We start from the raw sequence: 19,052 nt of genomic DNA, 5'->3' as shown, positions 1-19,052 counted from the left end.
CTAAAGAAGCCTTTCTTTGACTAATCAAATGCCAAAACTCGCATTTAACTGGCCACTGCTATGCTTTGCTAAATCTACCAAAGTTTCCTCTATGGTAAATTCATTCTCGAAGAGTAGATAAATTCAAATTCATGGCATCTTGTGAGCCAAAGTTAAACCAGGAAGCAACAGTGATATTATACGTTTTTAAACCACCTCTAGTTTTAAGTAATCCAGAGTTTAAAATATTTCTGGAAAATGGGAAAGAATGAAGCATTATACAGCCTAAAAGTTTGACAATAGCAATCATCAACCTTTCTTTTCACCTTCAAAACAATGGAATACCTGCTGCTTAGGACCTAAAGCCCCTCACTGGTTTACTTGAAAGCATTCCCTGTTGAGGAGAAAGGATAAAAAATTCAAGAAAGTGTACCTATTCCTCATCAGTGTCCGCAGACAATGGATAGCAGATCCACAAACTTTATAGTTCTTGAAATTTTTTCATTATGTCTTTTTACTTAAATAATTTCCCCTCATTAGCACAGGAAGGAAGCCTCCCTTTACTACTTATTAATAAAAAAAAAAAAAAAAACTCTTTCCTTTATATTTCTTAATGAAAGTGCCGAAGAAGCACTTTCCCCACACAGCAATTTCCTGTATCATCTTAAACCACACTAACTAGATGTACATGGTGTGCAAATAATCCCTTTTCTACTGGACCTCCTCCAAGCAGAGAATTTCTTCCACCCAAATACTGTCCTTGACCAAAGACTGTCCTTGGAGGAGTTTCTATCCTTTAACAGAAAGTGACATTTCCAATTTGTTTCCAAAGAAAGTTACGGCTAGACTGTCAGCTGTTGGCTCATGGCTGAACATCACCATCTCTAATCTTTGCCTGCAGAATACTGCTAAATACGCAGGTATTACTTCACAGGGACTTTCTTGTTGATCAAACCCAAAACATTTTTCATAAAGAAGAAAGAAGGAAATTAACAAGGAAACTACAAAAGGGGGAAACAAGGTTTGATGAACTTTATCCAAGACAGTCAAAATATTTTGTCTTTTAATGGAGTAACTGAGGTACCTGTGTTTGTGAAGAAGAAGAACCAGGAGCCAAATATAGCACAAAATCATGCCACATACTTCTGTCATGGCAAAGGCCCATGGAATTCTAGGAACACTGGAACAGAAAAAAATTACATTTCGGACTGACAAGAAGCGTATTATGTAAATGACACTCTTTGCAGTAAGATACTCTTCTAAATTGCCTTCTATAACTTTTATCTCTTTTAGGAGATGATATTTAAAGAAACTGGGGGGAAAGATTGTTTCATAAAGTATTCCATTTACCAAAACCTCTTTGCTGTCTGTGATTCCCAAATAATGATTCTCTGTGAAGAAGTTAATAACCCTTTTCTTCCTCCCTGTAGTATGGTATCCTGGATACAGAACTGCCCACAAACATCAACATCAATGGGAAAAGTTTCACTCTTGCTAATTGAAGAATCAGGGCTTGAACTTGACTCCTCTTTTCTTTTTTTCTTATAATAAATTTAGTTTTGTTTTAGAGGTAGTAAATAAGAGTTTTTGTTTTGATTTATTCCTTCATTACTTTCTGCCCTCCTTTGTTTTATAACCATTTTCTTCTCTCTTTTTCCATTGATTCCTCTTTCTTCACCAAATCTTTCTTCACAGCTCCTGTGGTTATTCACTAGTAAAATACATGTCACATTTCTTAATTAAAAAAAAAAAAAAGAGGGGGGGCATCTGGCAGGCTCAGTTGGTTGAGCATGTGACTCTTGATCTCAGGGTTGTAAGTTTGAGCCCCACGTTGCATGTAGAGATTACTTAAAAATAAAATCTTAAAAACTAAATACATACATAAAAAGAGAAGGAGAAGGAGAAAAAGAAGACAGAGGATGGAACAGGGTAAAGGTGCCAAGGAGTACAAACAGGTCATCTTCAGGTGGTAGGATTATTGTCTTATTTTTATTCTTTGTACATTTCCACTTAAAATTCTTATACGATGTGTAATTTTATAACTAAGGAAAGTTATTTATTAAAAAGAAAACATAAAACCTGAAAGAAAGATATTAACAGTCTACTCCAAACCTTACTAAGAGTAAGTGAAGAGAGCTAATCATTTTTAGTCAGGAACTTCTCTTTTACACCTCAGGAAAAAAGACACCTCTTCTGTATTTTTAATCTACTGTTGCCTTTTATATCTGGTATAACTGGGGGGAAGGGTTATTTCACATGTCAGAAATTTTCAGATAAAAGAGATTCCTGAAGCACCTGGGTGGCTCAGTCGGCTGAGCATCTGACTCTTCGTTTCAGCTCAGGTCAAGGTCTTGGGGTCTTGAGATTGGGTCTCAAGTTAGGCTCTATGCTAAGGGTGGAGCCTCCTTGAGATTCATCCTTTGCATGTTCCCATATAAATACATCTTTAAAAGAAAGATTCCTTTAAATGACTTTTAGCCATATAAACTTTAAAAATTAACATTAAGGGACACGTGGGTAGCTTGAGCATCTGCCTTTGGCTCACGGCGTGATCCGGGTCTGGGGATCGAGTCCCACATCAGGCTCCCTTGTGAGGAACCTGCTTCTCCCTCTGCCTCTCTCTGTGTCTCTCATGAATAAATAAACAATTTAAATAAATAAATAAATAAATTAATTAATTAATTTTAAAAAAAGAACATTAAAATAGATGTATATGAATATATATATGTATGTCCATATATGTGTGTGTGTGTGTGTGTGTGTGTATATATATATATATATATATAAATGTATGCAAAACATTTTCCCAACGTTTAGTATGGAAATAAGTTTTCTGACCCACTCCTTACCTAATTATTGCTCCCCAGAGGCAATCACTTTCACTCATGTGTTTTATTTGGGCAGCTCCCTACCCCCCACTTCATTTTTTCTCCCCTATTCTCAATATTGTTTCACCATTAAAAAATAATAATTTTGGCTTTCACTTAACATAAGTTTACATATATCCTTTGTAGCTGAGTCAGGAGAAAACAATGATCAAATCTCTTTCTTGTAGTAGAAATTCTTATATTCTCTACAGCAAAAAATATATATATATATTTTTTAAGTTCGCTGTTTCTTGTGTGTGCCTATCACCATTCATCTTCAAACTAGTCTACCAATTTCAATTTTTCCTTTTAAGGTAAATTTCTCCTAGAGTTCTTTTTTTCCCAATTTTGTATGGCTGCATTTTCTAGTTTTCCTGTATGGCTTTTTGAAATAAAACTTGACCTTCGTCTTGGAAATTCCTTTCTGTATTAGATTCTTTGTTTCTTGAACCCATGTTCTCTTTTTCTGTTTACCCCTTAAGTTTTGTTTTTTTAAGATTTTTTTTATCTACTTGGGGAGGGGGGAGCATACACAGGTGGGGGGAGGGGCAGAGGAAGAGGGGGAAGCAGACACCTCACTGATCAGGGAGCCCAATGCTGGGCTTGATCCCTGGACCCTGAGATCAAAACCTGAGCTGAAGGCCACCTAGGCACCCCTACTCATTAGTTTTGATGATGTGTATCCTCCATTTTCTGAGAAAGACAGGATGAAGAATAAACTTGGTTGTTTTGTTTGTTTTTTAAGTCAAGGGGAAGGGCAGAGAGAGAACCTTAAGCAGGCTCCACACCCAGCTCCAAGACCCACACTGTGCTCCATCTCACAACTCTGAGATCATGACCAAGCAAAAACTAAAAGTTGGGATGCTCAACTGACTGAGCCACCCAGGCACCCTTAAACTTGTTTTTAATGTTAGTTTTAAGGGGCACCTGGGTGGCTCAGTCAGTTAAGTGTTTGCCTTTGGCTCAAGTCATGATCCCAGGGTCCTGGGCTTGCTGCTCAGCAGGGAGTCTGCTTCTCCTTCTCCCTCTGCCTCTCTCCATGCTAATGCTCTCTCTCTCAAAATAAATAAATAATGTTAGTTTTATTGAGATTTAATTAACAACCAGAAAAATTCACCCATTAACTATACAGTTCAATGAGTTTGTTTTTTTTTAATTTTTATTTATTTATGATAGTCACAGAGAGAGAGAGAGGCAGAGACACAGGCAGAGGGAGAAGGCAGGCTCCATGCACCGGGAACCTGATGTGGGATTCGATCCCGGGTCTCCAGGATCGCGCCCTGGGCCAAAGGCCAGCGCCAAACCGCTGCGCCACCCAGGGATCCCCAGTTCAATGAGTTTTGACAAACATTCAGTCATGGAACAACTACCACAATAAAGATACAGAATATTTTCATCACTCCAAAGAAGTTCCCCTGTGTCCTTCTATAGTCAATCCCCTTTCATTTCTAGTCTTAGGGCAACCACTCAACTGATTTCTGTCGTATATTGGTTTGCCTTTCCCAGAATGGCATACAAATGGAATCTACGTACCTTTTGTATCTATTTTCACTTGACATAATATATTTCAGATTCAGCCATGTTATTCCATGTATACTTTTTATAGATTTATTAAAGATTTTATTCATGAGAGACACAGAGAGAGAGAGAGACAGAGGCAGAGGCAGAGACACAGGCAGAGGCAGGCTCCATGCAAGGAGCTCGATGCGGGACTCGATCCCAGGACTCCAGGATCACGCCCTGGGCTGAAGGCAGGCACTAAACCCGCTGAGCCACCCAGGGATCCCCAATCCATGTATAATTCTTAATCCGTTAACTGGTTGGTAGATTTTTGGATATTTGATGGATATCTGGATATATCCAGTTTTGGGTGGTTTTGAATAAAGACCATTACAAGTCTTTGCATGGATTATGTTTTTATTCCTCTTAGGTAAACACTTAGGAATGAAACTATTGTGCCCTATGTTAAGAATATGTTTAACTTTTTAAGAAACTGTTAAACTGTTTTCAAAGCAGTTCTATCATTTTGCATCTCTACCAGCAATGTATGAGAGTATCAGGTGCTCTGGATCCTTGTCAGGTGTTATCAGTTTTTTTCATTTTAACAATTCTAGTGGCTGTGGAGTCGGGAAGTAAATATTTTGAGACTTGCAAACTTAAACATTTCCTTGGTAAGTTTAGCCTTATAACTAATTGGTAGCTTGCCTGGACAGAGAATTCTAGGTTAGACCTTGCTTTCTCTCGGAAAGTTAAAGGTATTGCTCTTGTCTTCTAGTTTCCACTGTTGTAAAGAAGAAATTTGATGCTATTTGGATTTCTAATGTTTGTATGTTTCTTGTTCTGTCACTTAAGAAGCTTTTAGGATCTTCACTCTAAATTAGTGTTCTGAAATTCTCCATTTCTTGTACTGGGTGCTTAGTGGGCCCTTTCAATCTGGAAAGTCATATCCTTTGAATTTGGGAAATTTCTTTGTATTATATCCTAAATATTATCTTCCTTTTTTCTCTACATATTCTTTCTAGAACCCATATTTGTTCACTGTTGGGCCAACTGGACTGATTTTACTTTTTCTCTTTTTTTTTAAAGATTTTTTTTTTAAAGTAATCTCTATATCAAGTGTGGGGCTTGAACCCACAACCTCTGAGATCAAGAGTTGCATGTTCCACTGAATAAGCCAGCCAGGAGCCCCTCTCCTCTACTTTTTCATCTGTTCTATATACTGGGCAATTTTGTCAAATCTATGTTCTAATTATTCTGTTGGATTTTAAATTTCTACTTTCATTTTTTATTTTCCAAATTTCTTTCTCTGAATTTTCCTTTTTTTATAGCCTTTTTCCTTTTTTTAAGACTGTTCCTGTCTTATAAAATGCAACATCTCTTAACTGTCAGAATATGGTTTTTTTTTTTTTGGAAGTGTTCTTCTGCTTTCTATTTTGTGTTTCCTACTTTGCTTTTTTTCTGTTTGCATTGGTTTGTTTTCCTTAAATGTCTGGTCATTCTTGACTGACCATTCATATTTGGCAGTCAAGTACTAAAGAATAATAATTTGATGCTGTGTGCATAGACTGAGCTTGTCACATTGTGGGTTTCACTGTAGAGTGATGGAGCAGAATAGACCAGAAGTCTGATTGATGAGATAGGAATATCTCCCCTATCATGGTATCTCTAGTCCTTTCACTTGTGCAGGTTTTCCAAGGAGAGGACTCTTCCCCTGCTTAGAGAACTGGCACTGGGTGGGAGTGCATATAGGAAGTCTGGCTACTTAAGGGAGCTAGAAATCTCAGTGATCAGTATGTAAGTTTACATTGAAAATATACTGAAAACAGGCATCTTTTTTCTCATCTGGGCATGGTGTCCCAGAGTCCAGAGTCCCTCACATTTAACTAGTCTTAAGAATCTACCACCTATCTTCTGTTGGAATAAAGAAGGGCTGGGGTGCCTGGGTGGCTCAGTCAGTTAAGCGCCTGCCTTCAACTCAGTTCATGATCCTGGAGTCCTGGGATCAGCCTACTTCTCCCTCTGCTCCTCACTCAGCTCGTGCTCTTTTACTCCTCTCTCAAATAAATAAAATCTTAAAAAAAAAAAAAAATAGAGAAGGTCTAAGTTTCTTAAATTGCTTTTCAATCAATTCTCCCATATTTATCTGTACCTGGTCATGAAAGATGCTTGGTGCCACCTGTTTTGGGAGTTTTTCTAGAACTCTGCAATATAAATAAACTCACCTCTTGGACATTGCTGGTCACCATCCCTAATCTTACAATAGGCACTTACAGCTCTCTACTTTCCAAATTTTCATTATCACTGTTCTTAATTAATGGCATTATAGGGTTCTCCTTCATCTCCTTTTACTGTTGTTTTAGTGAAGTGTTGTGAGGAAATTTTTATTCAAGATCTCATTTATTTTGATGCAAAGTTTTCTAAAATGCATTATACATGTATATGCCTCTTTTTTCTGGATAAAAATTTAATTTTCTTTGGTAATTCAATCATGATTGTGAACACAGATTATTACACTGAACATGGTAATGACTTCAGGGACTACTGAGAAATGAAGGTTAAGCTCCAGACTAGTTTTTCCGTTATTTATGTTTGCTTTTTGAAGTGCTTCTGGTTCTTCTCTTGTCACTGTTTTAAGTGGGCCTGCCTACAGACACATCCCTATCTCCTTCTAATTTTCTAATCATGATGTGCTAAAGGTCTTGGAAGTGTGTGACAATAGCTTCAGAAGCAGACTCTGAAACAAAGATCAGTGTGAAAGGGAGTAGGAATGTTCCCAAGAGAAAACCTTAGTATACTGAGGAAATGAGATCAGGAAGGCAAAGGAAGCAAGGCAAGGGTGAGATATTAAAGTCTAGTGGAGAAGCTATGTTAAAGGTTAACTACGGCTCAATCCTGTGTGGAATTTGGGAGAGAGTGTAGGTCTGACCTAAAAGTTGTCCCAATTAGTGTGAAGAGAAATAAAATCTTTGTCTCAACTCATCAGTCAATGGTTAAGGGCTGTTGCTGGAGGGATGTAAACTCCTAAGCACTTTTGCCTCTATCTGCAAGCAGGCAAAATGTGTTCAACAGCCCGGATGCAGCTCTCCAACAGACACATCTGCTGGATTTTGGGAGTATCCGTGTGCAAGAAAATGAAAAAGAGATCTGGGAGTGTATAGAGAGAACACTGACAGTACCTGCTACTATCCTCCTATGAATAAAGCTTAAATGCTTAAGAGCATGAAGATTTGTAGTGGGCAGCACTGTAGAGAGACAAAATTTGGCTTCAAATCCCCATCGCAAGCTGAAAATCACATATAGGTCTATATAAAACTTTGTACACAAATGTTCATAAGCAGCATTATTTGTAGTAGCCAAAAAGTGGATACAGGGGGTCCCTGGGTGGCTCAGCGGTTTAGTGCCTGGCTTCAGCCCAGGGCCTGATCCTGGAGTCCGGGATCAAGTCCCACATCAGGCTCCCTGCATGGAGCCTGCTTCTCCCTCTGCCTGTGTCTCTGCCTCTCTCTCTCTCTCTCTGTGTCTCTCATGAATAAATAAATCTTAAAAAAAAAAAAAGTGGATACAACTAACCATTCATCAACTCATGAAGAGATAAACAAAGTATAGTATTATCATACAATGGAATATTGTTCTGTAATAAGGATGAATGAACTACTGATACATACTACTATATGGATGAATCTTGAAAACATGCTAAATGAAAGAAGTCAATCACAAAAAAAAGGCCACATATTGTACGATTCCAAAATGTCCAGAATAGACAAATTCAGAGACAGATGTAGATTAGTGGTTGCCAGGGAACGGAGGGAGGAGGGAATGGAATGGGACTGATAATGGATAGGAATTTCTTTTTGGGGTGATGAAAAGGTTCTGGAATTAGTGGTGATGGCTGCACAACTCTTTACACTAAAAACTACTGAATTGGACACTTTACAAATAAGATCCTCATTTCTCTTCCAGGCCAGTTTTCCTCCTTTCTCCCACTACGCCACAGTTCTAGTCATCTATAGAACCTGAGCATCTATTTTCTCATTTCTTCAAGATTTCAGCTTCTGGTTCACTATCACTCTCTCCAAAACTTCTATTTTAACTTGAATTCTTCTCACTCACTTCTTTTTCCTTCCCCTCCTGTGACTTTGTCTTTTATTCTACTTCAGTGACCAATGCCCAAGACTATAACCTGGATCTTATCCGAAGATTGTCTTTCATAATCTCAATTATATCTCAACGAATCCTATACTAACCAATGCCTTTTCTCTTTTAAGTCTTCTAGTACTCCAACACTGATAATTTTGAGCCCTAATACCCACTGATCTTATAACATTTTCACTGTCCTTCACCTATCTCATATCCTCACGTTCCTTCTTAGCCACCTGAGTCCATGGTCAGTCATTATAATCACTCCCTTGCCTGTTTTTCCTTCATTATACTGCCTAGCAAAACTTCAATCTTGCTTAAATTCAATCATCTACCTACTCCATACTTGTATGTGTGCGGTTGAGTGAGGAAGGAAAAACCCACAATGCCAATATGATTACTAACTTCAAGGAGGCTGTCAGTGCTGCTACTGTATCATACAAGGCTATTCACTCTTATAGAGGACTATTTTATACCTCATTCTTCTTCCTCAAATCATCATCCTTCTCTCCATTTTCTAACTCTGTTCACAGAGAATATAAAAACAATCAGGAGAGCATTTCCTCATGCTCCACCACCACCATCTAGCAAACTTCTACTTCCGCTTCTATATTTTTTTATCTTTCTCCTTGCCATGGATAAACAGTCATGAACAGCCCATTGCCTAAAATCAGCCTCTCTCACCCACTAGATCCCATCTCTTTTCACTTATTCAAGGACATGAAAACCATATCCTCTCTCTCCTCTAGTACTATTTCCCTCCCCCTCAAATTGGGTTCATTCTTATCATCAATAGAAAAAACATACTATATAACATAGCCCATCCAAAACTAAAACCCTGGTGACTCGACATCCTTTCCTCCTCTTCCCAAGCTACAGCTCCATTTCTCTGCTACCTTTACAGAAAAACTTGTAAGACTTGATTATTTCCAACTTCTCTTTTCCCACTCTTGTTTTCTCTCATCAGTTCTTTGCCCACTTTTTAAAACTTTTCTGGGGGTATGAAAAGTTGAAAGAATACTTTATGCCCTTCATCTAAATGCATCAACTATTTAGAGATTCCTCAGCAAGCAGGGAGTCCGACATGGGGCTTGATCCCAGGACCTCAAGATCATGACCTGAGCTGAAGGCCGACGCTCAACCAATTGAGCCACCCAGGTGCCCCTACGTTAATTTTTTAAGATTAAAATTTATTTATTTGAGAGAGAGAAAGAAAGTGAGCATGAACAGGGGAGGGAGAAGGAGAAGTAGACTCCCCCACTGAGTAGAGAGCCTGATGCGGGGCTTTATCCCAGGATCCTGAGGCCATAACTTGAGCTGAAGGCAGATGCTTAACCAACTCAGCCACCCAGGTACCTTTCCATATTTGTTTATTTCACTCTTTATATACATACTTACACACACAATTTTAGAAGAGACAGGCCCCACCCCCTGCAAAAAAGGTAGAGAAACTATGACACTTCTCTCCTAAACACTCCAACGTGTATCTCCTAAGAACAAGGATATCCTGAAGCACCTAGGTGGCTCAGTGGTTGGGTGTCCGCCTTTGCCTCAGGTCATGATCCCAGGGTACTGGGGTCAAGTCCTGCATCAGGGTCCCCGCAGGGAGCCTGCTCCTCCCTCTGCCAATGTCTCTGTCTCTCTCATAAATAAATAAATAAATAAATAAATAAACAAACAAACAAACAAACAAACAAACTTGAATAATAAAAAAAAGAACAAGGATATCCTCTTCATAACCCAATACACTATTACACCTAGGATACTATAACACTGATTAAGTGTTACACATCATTTAAGACACAGTCCATATTCAAATTTTCCTAACCATCCCCAAAATGGCTTTCATTTTTTCTTGATATAGAATCCAATGCTCTTGGTTACAGTTCTTCAATATCCCTCTGTCTGGCTTTTGTTTGCTATTACATGGACATTTTTGGAAAGTCCAAAGATTTGTCGGATAATTTCCTCATGATTAGATTTAGGTTATATTTTTGTGGAGCAAGATTATTAGGTAATGTGAACATCACATCCAATGCACATGTCAGTTTGTCACACTGTAATGCTAACATTTGATCATTTGGCTAAAATGATGCATGTCAGATCATCAATTAAGAATACTTAATTATTCTCCCTGTAATTAATTAATATGTGAGATATTTTCAGATTATGTGAATATCCTTGACCTTTTACCTAATGCTTTTAGCACCCACTGATAACTTGCTTGAATCAATTACTATGTTGGATGTTCCAAATTAGGCCAGCTATGTTTATTCGTATTATTATTGAGGAATTTCCCCTCTTACCCCGCCATTTTTTATCACTATGGATTAACAGATTCTTATTCAATATATTAGAATCCATTACCATCATTATGCTTTTTGATGTTCTAATTGTCCCAGTTTGACCAGTGCAGGCCCCTTCAAACCAACTCATATGCTCTTTTGACATGCTTTCATTGGGTTTGTGCACTCCCCTGCTTTATGAAATAAGAGTTGTTTCACTCATTTTATACTTTCCTTGCCCCACACTTAAAACCAGTTCATATGGCCACAATAGCCAAACTGTGGAAGGAGCCTCGGTGTCCATCGAAAGATGAATGGATAAAGAAGATGTGGTTTATGTATACAATGGAATATTACTCAGCAATTAGAAACAACAAATACCCACCATTTGCTTCAACGTGGATGGAACTGGAGGGTATTATGCTGAGTGAAATAAGTCAATCGGAGAAGGACAAACAGTGTATGTTCTCATTCATTTGGGGAATATAAATAATAGTGAAAGGGAATATAAAGGAAGGGAAAAGAAATGTTGGGAAATATCAGGAAGGGAGACAGAACATAAAGACCCCTAACTCTGGGAAACGAACTAGGGGTGGTGGAAGGGGAGGAGGGCGGGTGTTGGAGGGGAATGGGTGACGGGCACTGAGGCGGACACTTGACGGGATGAGCACTGGGTGTTTTTCTGTATGTTGGTAAATTGAACACCAATAAAAATTAATTAAAAAATAAAAAAACCAGTTCATATAAGTTCTGAGAAATCTTCCTTACTCTTCATGATTAAATAGTACTCTGCTATATAGATGTACTATATTCAACCAGTTTTCCATGGATAAGCATTTAGATTATTTCCAATATTTATAGTCACTACAAATAATGTCACAATGAATAATTTTATACATAAGTTATTTCATATTTGTGGATATATATCTAGGTAAATTCCACTAAGTCTCATATTATCTTTTGAACATATTACAATTAGCTTTTCTCTTATTAACTCTTGTGAAGGTCACATGTTGCTAAATCCAGTGGTCAATTATTCGCATTTTACTTGATCCCTCAGCAGCACTTGACACAGCTAATTATTAATTATTTCTACCCTCTTATAATACTTTTTTTTTTTTTTTTTTTTTGGCTTGCAGGATACTACTTTCTTTCTCCTTACTTCTGGACTTACACGATCATGTTCTTGGGCTCCACCTTCAATCTTTTTCCCTTTCAAAACTCACTCTCTAGAAGACCTTATTTCACATCATGGCTTTACCTATTCTGGCAACTTCCAAATTTCAGCTTACATCTTTCTGAACTCCAACTTATCTTTCCATTTCTTTTGTGACATTTGATTTAGTTAAAAGGTATCTCAAATTTGACATGTCCAAAACCAAACCCTTATTTTCCTCTCCAAGTCAGCTCCTTCCACAGTCTTCCCATCTCTATAAAGGGCAACTCCATCTTTCCAGGTGCTCAGGTAAAAAACCTTAGACTAATCCTTGACTTTTCTTTTTCTTACACCTTATATGCAAATCTATCAGCAAGTCTTGTTGTCTGTGCTTTCTGAATATATGCATAGAACTTGACTCTTTCACATCATCTCTCCCACTACTCTTCATATAATTCACCTTATTTCTGTCTAGATGACTTCAATAATTCAATCCCTTCTTTCCCCACACCACATCCACACCCAGGCTATTCTCAACACAACTAGAGTTACCTTTTAAAATGAAGTTAGATCACTTTACCCTTCTCCTAAATGCTTTGCAAAGGCTTCCCTTTTCGTTCAGAATGAAAGCTAAAGTCCATACAATGGTCTACAAGTCACTATACTATCTGAATTCCTGTCTCCTCTCAGACCTCATCTCCAACTGGTCTCCCCATCTCTCACTTACTGTTTCTTGAACATGGTAAGTATACTACCAATTCAGGATTTTTTCCACCTTACTGTTTCCTCTGCCTAGAATATTTTTTCCTCAGATATCCACATGCTTTCTTCCTTACTTCCTTAAGTTCTTCTGTTTATAGTTGGGGAGGAGATAAAGGGATCTAATAGTTTCTTAAACATTAGTTTTCACTTGATTCTTCTTATTTTAGCACCATCCTTTCACCTGCAGTATCCAGAGCTTTGAGAAATCTGCAACATAGACTGGGCTCAGTTTTCCTAACTGCTGTTTTAGAATTAAGTTATTTTAGGTCTGTTAGTTGCCACTCATTCATCTACTTTTAAACTTCCAGAAATGTAAGGCTGCTTTCTCCTCTCTTATCTGCTCCATCCTGGAGGATAGGCTTACAACTTAAACAAACAGAAATCTCTTTACCATACTTTTTTTTTTTAATTTTTATTTATTTATGATAGTCACAGAGAGATAGAGAGAGAGGCAGAGACACAGGCAGAGGGAGAAGCAGGCTCCATGCACCGGGAGCCCGACGTGGGATTCGATCCCGGGTCTCCAGGATCGCGCCCTGGGCCAAAGGCAGGCGCCAAACCGCTACGCCACCCAGGGATCCCTCTTTACCATACTTTTTGTCAGGGTTTGAGGAACAAAATGTTTTATATATATATATATATATATATATATATATATATATATATATATATATATAATTCTGCCATCTTAACACACATACTTTAATTCATTTCATTTTAAAAAACATATACAAAAAATAAAATAAACATATACAATAAGACACTTTCAGAAGTGTAAAATATTTTATAAAAACAAAACTCTACAAACTTTAAAAGCTTTAAAAATTACCAAAATAAAAACTAAGAGTTTTGAATTTCATTCTATTCTTATTTTTCATATGCATATACTATATTCTTTTTAATGTATTCTGCATTTCATAACAACATGAAGATACTATCAATAATTCAGTGTGTACTATTTTTGATAATTCCAATTGATTTGGTGATATAGGAGCCCTCCCCACATTTTTGGAAAAGCTGAACCCCGTTCATCATTAAAAAAGGTAACCAGGGATCCCTGGGTGGCGCAGCGGTTTGGCACCTGCCTTTGGCTCAGGGCATGATCCTGGAGACCCAGGATCAAATCCCACGTCAGGCTCCCGGTGCATGGAGCTTGCTTCTCCCTCTGACTGTGTCTCTGCCTCTCTCTCTCTCTCTCTCTGTGACTATCATAAATAATAAATAAAAATTTTAAAAAAAAGGTAACCAAATTCCGTTTATTATAGACAACATTCCAGGAAAACCTTTTATAACCTGAAATGCTCATGGAGCTATAATACAGCTATAAAAAAATAAACTAAGCAGTAGCCTTTCCCACTCATCTAGGCTTAAGGTTTAAATTACAAATTTTAAATTTGTTAAATTACAAAAAGGCAACTTCAAAGCATACCTTCATATATTACCAGATAAAGTAAACGGAAAGTATGTGTAAACCAAAATAATAAACAATATAATTGTCATAAATACATTATCATTGTTGCTGTTATAGCAAGTTTCTACAAACTTGGCAGGCAACTAGAAACAAAACTTACCTGTCTAAGAAGATATCTGGGAGTGGTGGGTAGGTCTGCATATCAGGCACTCTCTCATGGACTATTACCATAATGAAAGATGTAAACCCAAATACTATAAAAACATATATACAACTCAATATGGTCTTCCAGTACTCTGGGTCCAATCTTCGAATAGAATGTTTGTTTTTACCATTCATGTACTGGTATTGATCAGAATTCAAATCAGTGATGGGTCCATCACAGTCATGTGAAGGCTCCCCATTACAGAGCCACTCTGTGCTCTGAAGAGCACTGATGAAAGGTGCCATGGAACCCATGGGACTGTCACTGTTGTATCCCATCTCTTCTAAAACATCAATATGTATTTTCTGCAATTTTCGGACTGAGAGCATTAACCTTTTAATGTCCCCTAAGATTTTGATTTCCAGAGGAGGAGACCGGAGATCATATTCAGTCAAAGTTAGTAATGTGATTCCATCAAGTCGGTGCTTATTACATAAAACGTCCACATATTCAAAAAAGCCTTCATCCTTCAGCCAAACAGCTACATGCTTGGTAGTCCAGCGACGAATGCAGAGGTGATTAGGAACAGCCATTTCCTCCTCCACTGCCTGTCCAGGGAAAACAAAACAAAAACTTCAGTGTGTCCTAAGAACTCCTTTAAGACCAAATATATGTAAACATATCAGAAAAAATAATTTATCTACATTGATCTATTGGCTTCTAGAAGAAAGTAAAAAGAACAAAAATTACTCAATGATGATTGGTTTTCAGTAATTAATATTCTAATAATTTTATGCATATAACCCCAACAGCAGAAGGAAGGCTAATGACTAAACATTTTTATAGAAAATTACTCTGTAAACGGCTTTTCCATACCACAGCAACCACAAATTAGAGAAAGCCTAGTGTTGAGGGGATCCCTGGGTGGCTCAGTGGTTTAGCGCCTGCCTTCAACCCAAGGTGTGATCCTGGAGTCTCAGGATCGAGTCCCACGTCGGGCTCCCTGTATGGAGCCTGCTTCTCCCTCTGCCTGTGTCTCTGCCTTTCTCTCTCTGTCTCTCTCAGGAATAAATAAATAAAATCTTAAAAAAACAAGAAAAAGAAAAAGCCTAGTATTGAGAATAATTGAGAAAAATCCCATTTTAATGTTTTCATAAAATGAGATATTACAGATATGCGATACAAATTTCAGAAATCTTCATGTTTGATGGAAAAATTATCTCCCACTCCTCCAAAATGAGAAAACAAAAACAAAAACAAAAAATGTCACAAAAGCAGATAGATAACTAGTTTTAGGAAACCCCTTAAATATATTTCTATCCACTAAACAAATGATTTCTACAACACAAAGCCTGTAAACTAGATATACATATCTATAAATATCTTAATAGCTCAGTTCTTTCTATACTTTGAATATACCATTATAGAACTGAATAATCAATTTCTTCTTAAACTACCACTGAGAATTCAGTGGTAAAATTTTCAAAAGAAAACTGTCATTTCGACATATATTCGTCCTATATTTGAGGACCCAAACTTTGTATTGTGATTATAAAAGGCCAATAATGTACTGTTTCAAAAAAGTACTAATAATTTTTACTACTTTGATCCACATAGTTCTGTTTATGTTTCTTTTTCCATTTTAAAAGTTTTAGCAACTTGGGCCTCTATCAAGTTTATGAGATACACAGGAGACAAAGGCCTACATTAAAAAACAACAACAACAACAAAAAAACCTATTTCCCTAAAGTAGTTTTCTCAATTACTAAAGCATGTAGGTTTTCTGACATTTTCCAGATTTCTAAAGATATTTCCTTCTGAGATGATTTTTTAAATACACAGTAGGCAAACTTTAAAGCATAAAAACAACAACAATAAAGAATGATACAAGAAATACCCATGTGCTCACTACCCAGCTTGAAAAAAATATAAAATAATTCCAATACAGATGTACTATTTCCTAATCTGGTTATTAGTCATACAGGTATGTTCACTTTGTAAAAATTAAAGAAACTATATACTTACAATCTACACTTTTCTCTAAATAAGTTAAACTATATTTTAAAAGTTTGCTTTAAAAAGCCAAAAACAAAACATCAATACAAGTGAATACCACTCTCTGATATCATCCCCACCTCCTCTTCCCAGATGAAATAATTCTTGATTTTTAGTGTTTATCATTTCCTTTAACATGCATATTTGGCTATGAAAAATCTTCTATGCTTACTTATGCTGAGAAAAGTAAAAAAACCCAAAACAAAACAAAACAAAAAACGGCTACTCTTCTACATTCTTCCCATATCCACATAAACTCTTTCCATGAAGATTCATAATCACTTGAAAAACGCAGATACTTAACTACATGAGTACCACTTACACCATCAGAAATATTCAGCCAGCAAGAAACACTGACTAAATATTTCTTAATTACTAAAGAGCAATCCTAGTTCTTGGAAGCCCTAAATCATATTTTGTTTCCAAACAGAGTTTTCGTATTATCAATCCACAACAGCTTTTCAGTCTTAGGAAATTAATAACACATCCAACTATAAGGATCTGTATGTTTTAAAAGGCTAATTCTTATATGCTGTAGAACTACAAAAAGCTTTTATTCAGCTCTTTTTAGCTACATTGCCATCCCCAAGGCCATGGAATTACACATTTTATGCAGTTTAACATTGAATTTTATACACACTAATGCATATCATTTTACATATATACTAAATTCCATTAAAATATGATTTTGCTATGTTTTAGTTCATACATATATACTCAGATGTTTCATCTCACTCACTACATACATGTGTTTTCCCCAATTACTTTATCTGTAATGAATACATTACTTTATCTTTGAATATCCAATAAGCACATGCTACAAACTCTGAAGCAGTTACAATGTGTAAATTTGGGAAGCTCATCTCACACAAAAGGCCAGATTTCTTCTGCTGCCTTTCTCTGTTCTCAAATAGCTTACCACCAACGGATTCCAAGTCACTCCCATCCTTGTAGCATTATCCTTCAGTATGTCTCATACACTGCTGAAAATGATCTTCTCTTTCGTGCCTCGCTGCCACTGCTGTCTTATATCACCAGTTCTCTATATCCTCAATCAGGCTAACAAATAGGCTTTGAAGCTGGTGTTTTAGCTGCTAGAAAATATGAGTTACACAAGGAAGCCTTCTGGAAGTCTTTGAGGCTGCTGTGGCAATGCCCTAAGAACATGACACACTCAACTGATGTGCTTCATCAGGTCAGGACATGTCCTTTAATTGTATGCTACTGCATATAGTTAGAGACTATATTTAGCTAACCCTGTGAAAACCTGCACTAAAGAGGTATATTAAAAAGATGATAAAAGGCTTTAGGGTCAATTTAATATTTATGTTGTGCCATAGAAACTACATGAAACAGGAGACTTTGAACAAACCTATGACAGCTGTAAGTTTCACACAAATCCAAAAAATGAATAGGTTAGTAGTTAAATTTTTAAGAATACTTTCAGCTTTCAGTTTTTGTTGCTGTTAATGTTTTTTGAGGAGGGGACGGGCAGAAGGAGAGCAAAGAGAATTTCAAGCTAGCTCCACATCCTGTGTAGAGCCCAATGAAGGACCCTATCTCATGACCCAAGCAAAAGATGAAGAGCCAGAGCTTAATGGACTGAGCCACCCAGGTGCCCCAGAACATTTTCAGCTTTAATCAATAATTATTATGAATCAATTATCAGTTAAAGGGACTCTTTCTGTTCAAGATATAAGAGGGACAAAATTACCCTTCAACCTCAAATAACTAAATAATAAACAAAATATATGGTGGGAGAAACACCAGCTTCAAGACATTCGGCACTGGGGGGATCCCTGGGTGGCTCAGTGGTTTTAGCACCTGCCTTTGGCCCAGGGCGCGATCCTGGAGTCCCGGGATCAAGTCCCACGTCAGGCTCCTGGCATGGAGCCTGCTTCTCCCTCCTCCTGTGTCTCTGCCTCTCTTTCTCTCTCTCTCTATCATAAATAAATCTTAAAAAAAAAAAAAAAAAAAAAAGACATTCGGCACTGGACAAAAAAGATTGCTGAGAGATGGGAAACAAAGTGAACTCTATTGTCCCAGCTTACTGCCTTGAGAGTTTCCAAGTCATGCGTGGCACAAGACACAAAATGGGTGAGGCCTGGCAGACGTGCTGAGTTGAGAAGATGGAGCTGAGAGTCTGGGGAGATCCAGGTGGCTAGTGTTCATGAAATAGAATACTGGAGAGGAGAAAGATGCACAGAACTAGTTATGGACTGAATGTTTGTGTCTCCTTAAAATTCGAATGTTGAAATTCTAGGCTACAATTAGGAGGTGATCAAGCCATGAGGGCAGAACTCCCATAAATGGGGGTTTAGTTCCCTTATAAGAGATATCCTAGGGAGTTTTATCACCCTTCCACCATCTAAAGACATAGCTAGAATATGACTACGAAGAAGGAGGCAGGTCCTCACCAGACACCAAATCTACTGGGCTTTGATCTTGGACACTACAGCCTCCAGAACTGTGAGAAATAAGCGTATTTTGTTTAAGCCACTCAGTCTACAGTATTTTTGTTATAATAAGCCAAAAAGACTAAGACAGAACCCAAGAGATCTGCAGACTCTCCCTTGAATATGCAGCTGAATACTGATCACATATACATGAGGAAACAAAACAGGACAGAAAAAAAGAACCACCCAGTATATATACAAGACCAATAAAAGTGTCCACCCCAAAGACTGAAAAAAAAAATCTTACAATTCATGGGGCATTGGGGTAAAGTGCACAGGAAAATCTTGCTACAGTAGTG

General features: G+C 37.4%; 1 protein-coding gene across 6 annotated transcripts in view; it reads right to left on the bottom strand.

Annotated features, from left to right (window-relative positions):
* The window catches only part of SAMD8 (sterile alpha motif domain containing 8), a 50,738-nt gene that overhangs the window by 11,349 nt on the left and 20,337 nt on the right, over positions 1–19,052 (bottom strand). For 5 of the 6 annotated variants that reach the window (XM_072756298.1, XM_072756300.1, XM_072756301.1 and 2 more), the window contains 2 exons: positions 14,258–14,850; positions 1,064–1,159 (listed from right to left, as the gene is read on the bottom strand). In XM_072756298.1, coding sequence (XP_072612399.1) covers positions 1,064–1,159; positions 14,258–14,850 — 689 coding nt within the window. Of the gene's footprint in view, positions 1–1,063; positions 1,160–14,257; positions 14,851–15,118; positions 15,140–19,052 lie in introns of those variants that run through there. The other variant, XM_072756304.1, reaches the window with a different exon arrangement.

The sequence above is a fragment of the Vulpes vulpes genome, chromosome 4 (genome assembly GCF_048418805.1).
Source record: "Vulpes vulpes isolate BD-2025 chromosome 4, VulVul3, whole genome shotgun sequence".
Classification (NCBI taxonomy): domain Eukaryota; kingdom Metazoa; phylum Chordata; class Mammalia; order Carnivora; family Canidae; genus Vulpes; species Vulpes vulpes.
The sequence above is the reverse complement of the archived record's forward strand: the minus strand, read 5'-3'. Positions and strand labels throughout refer to the sequence as shown.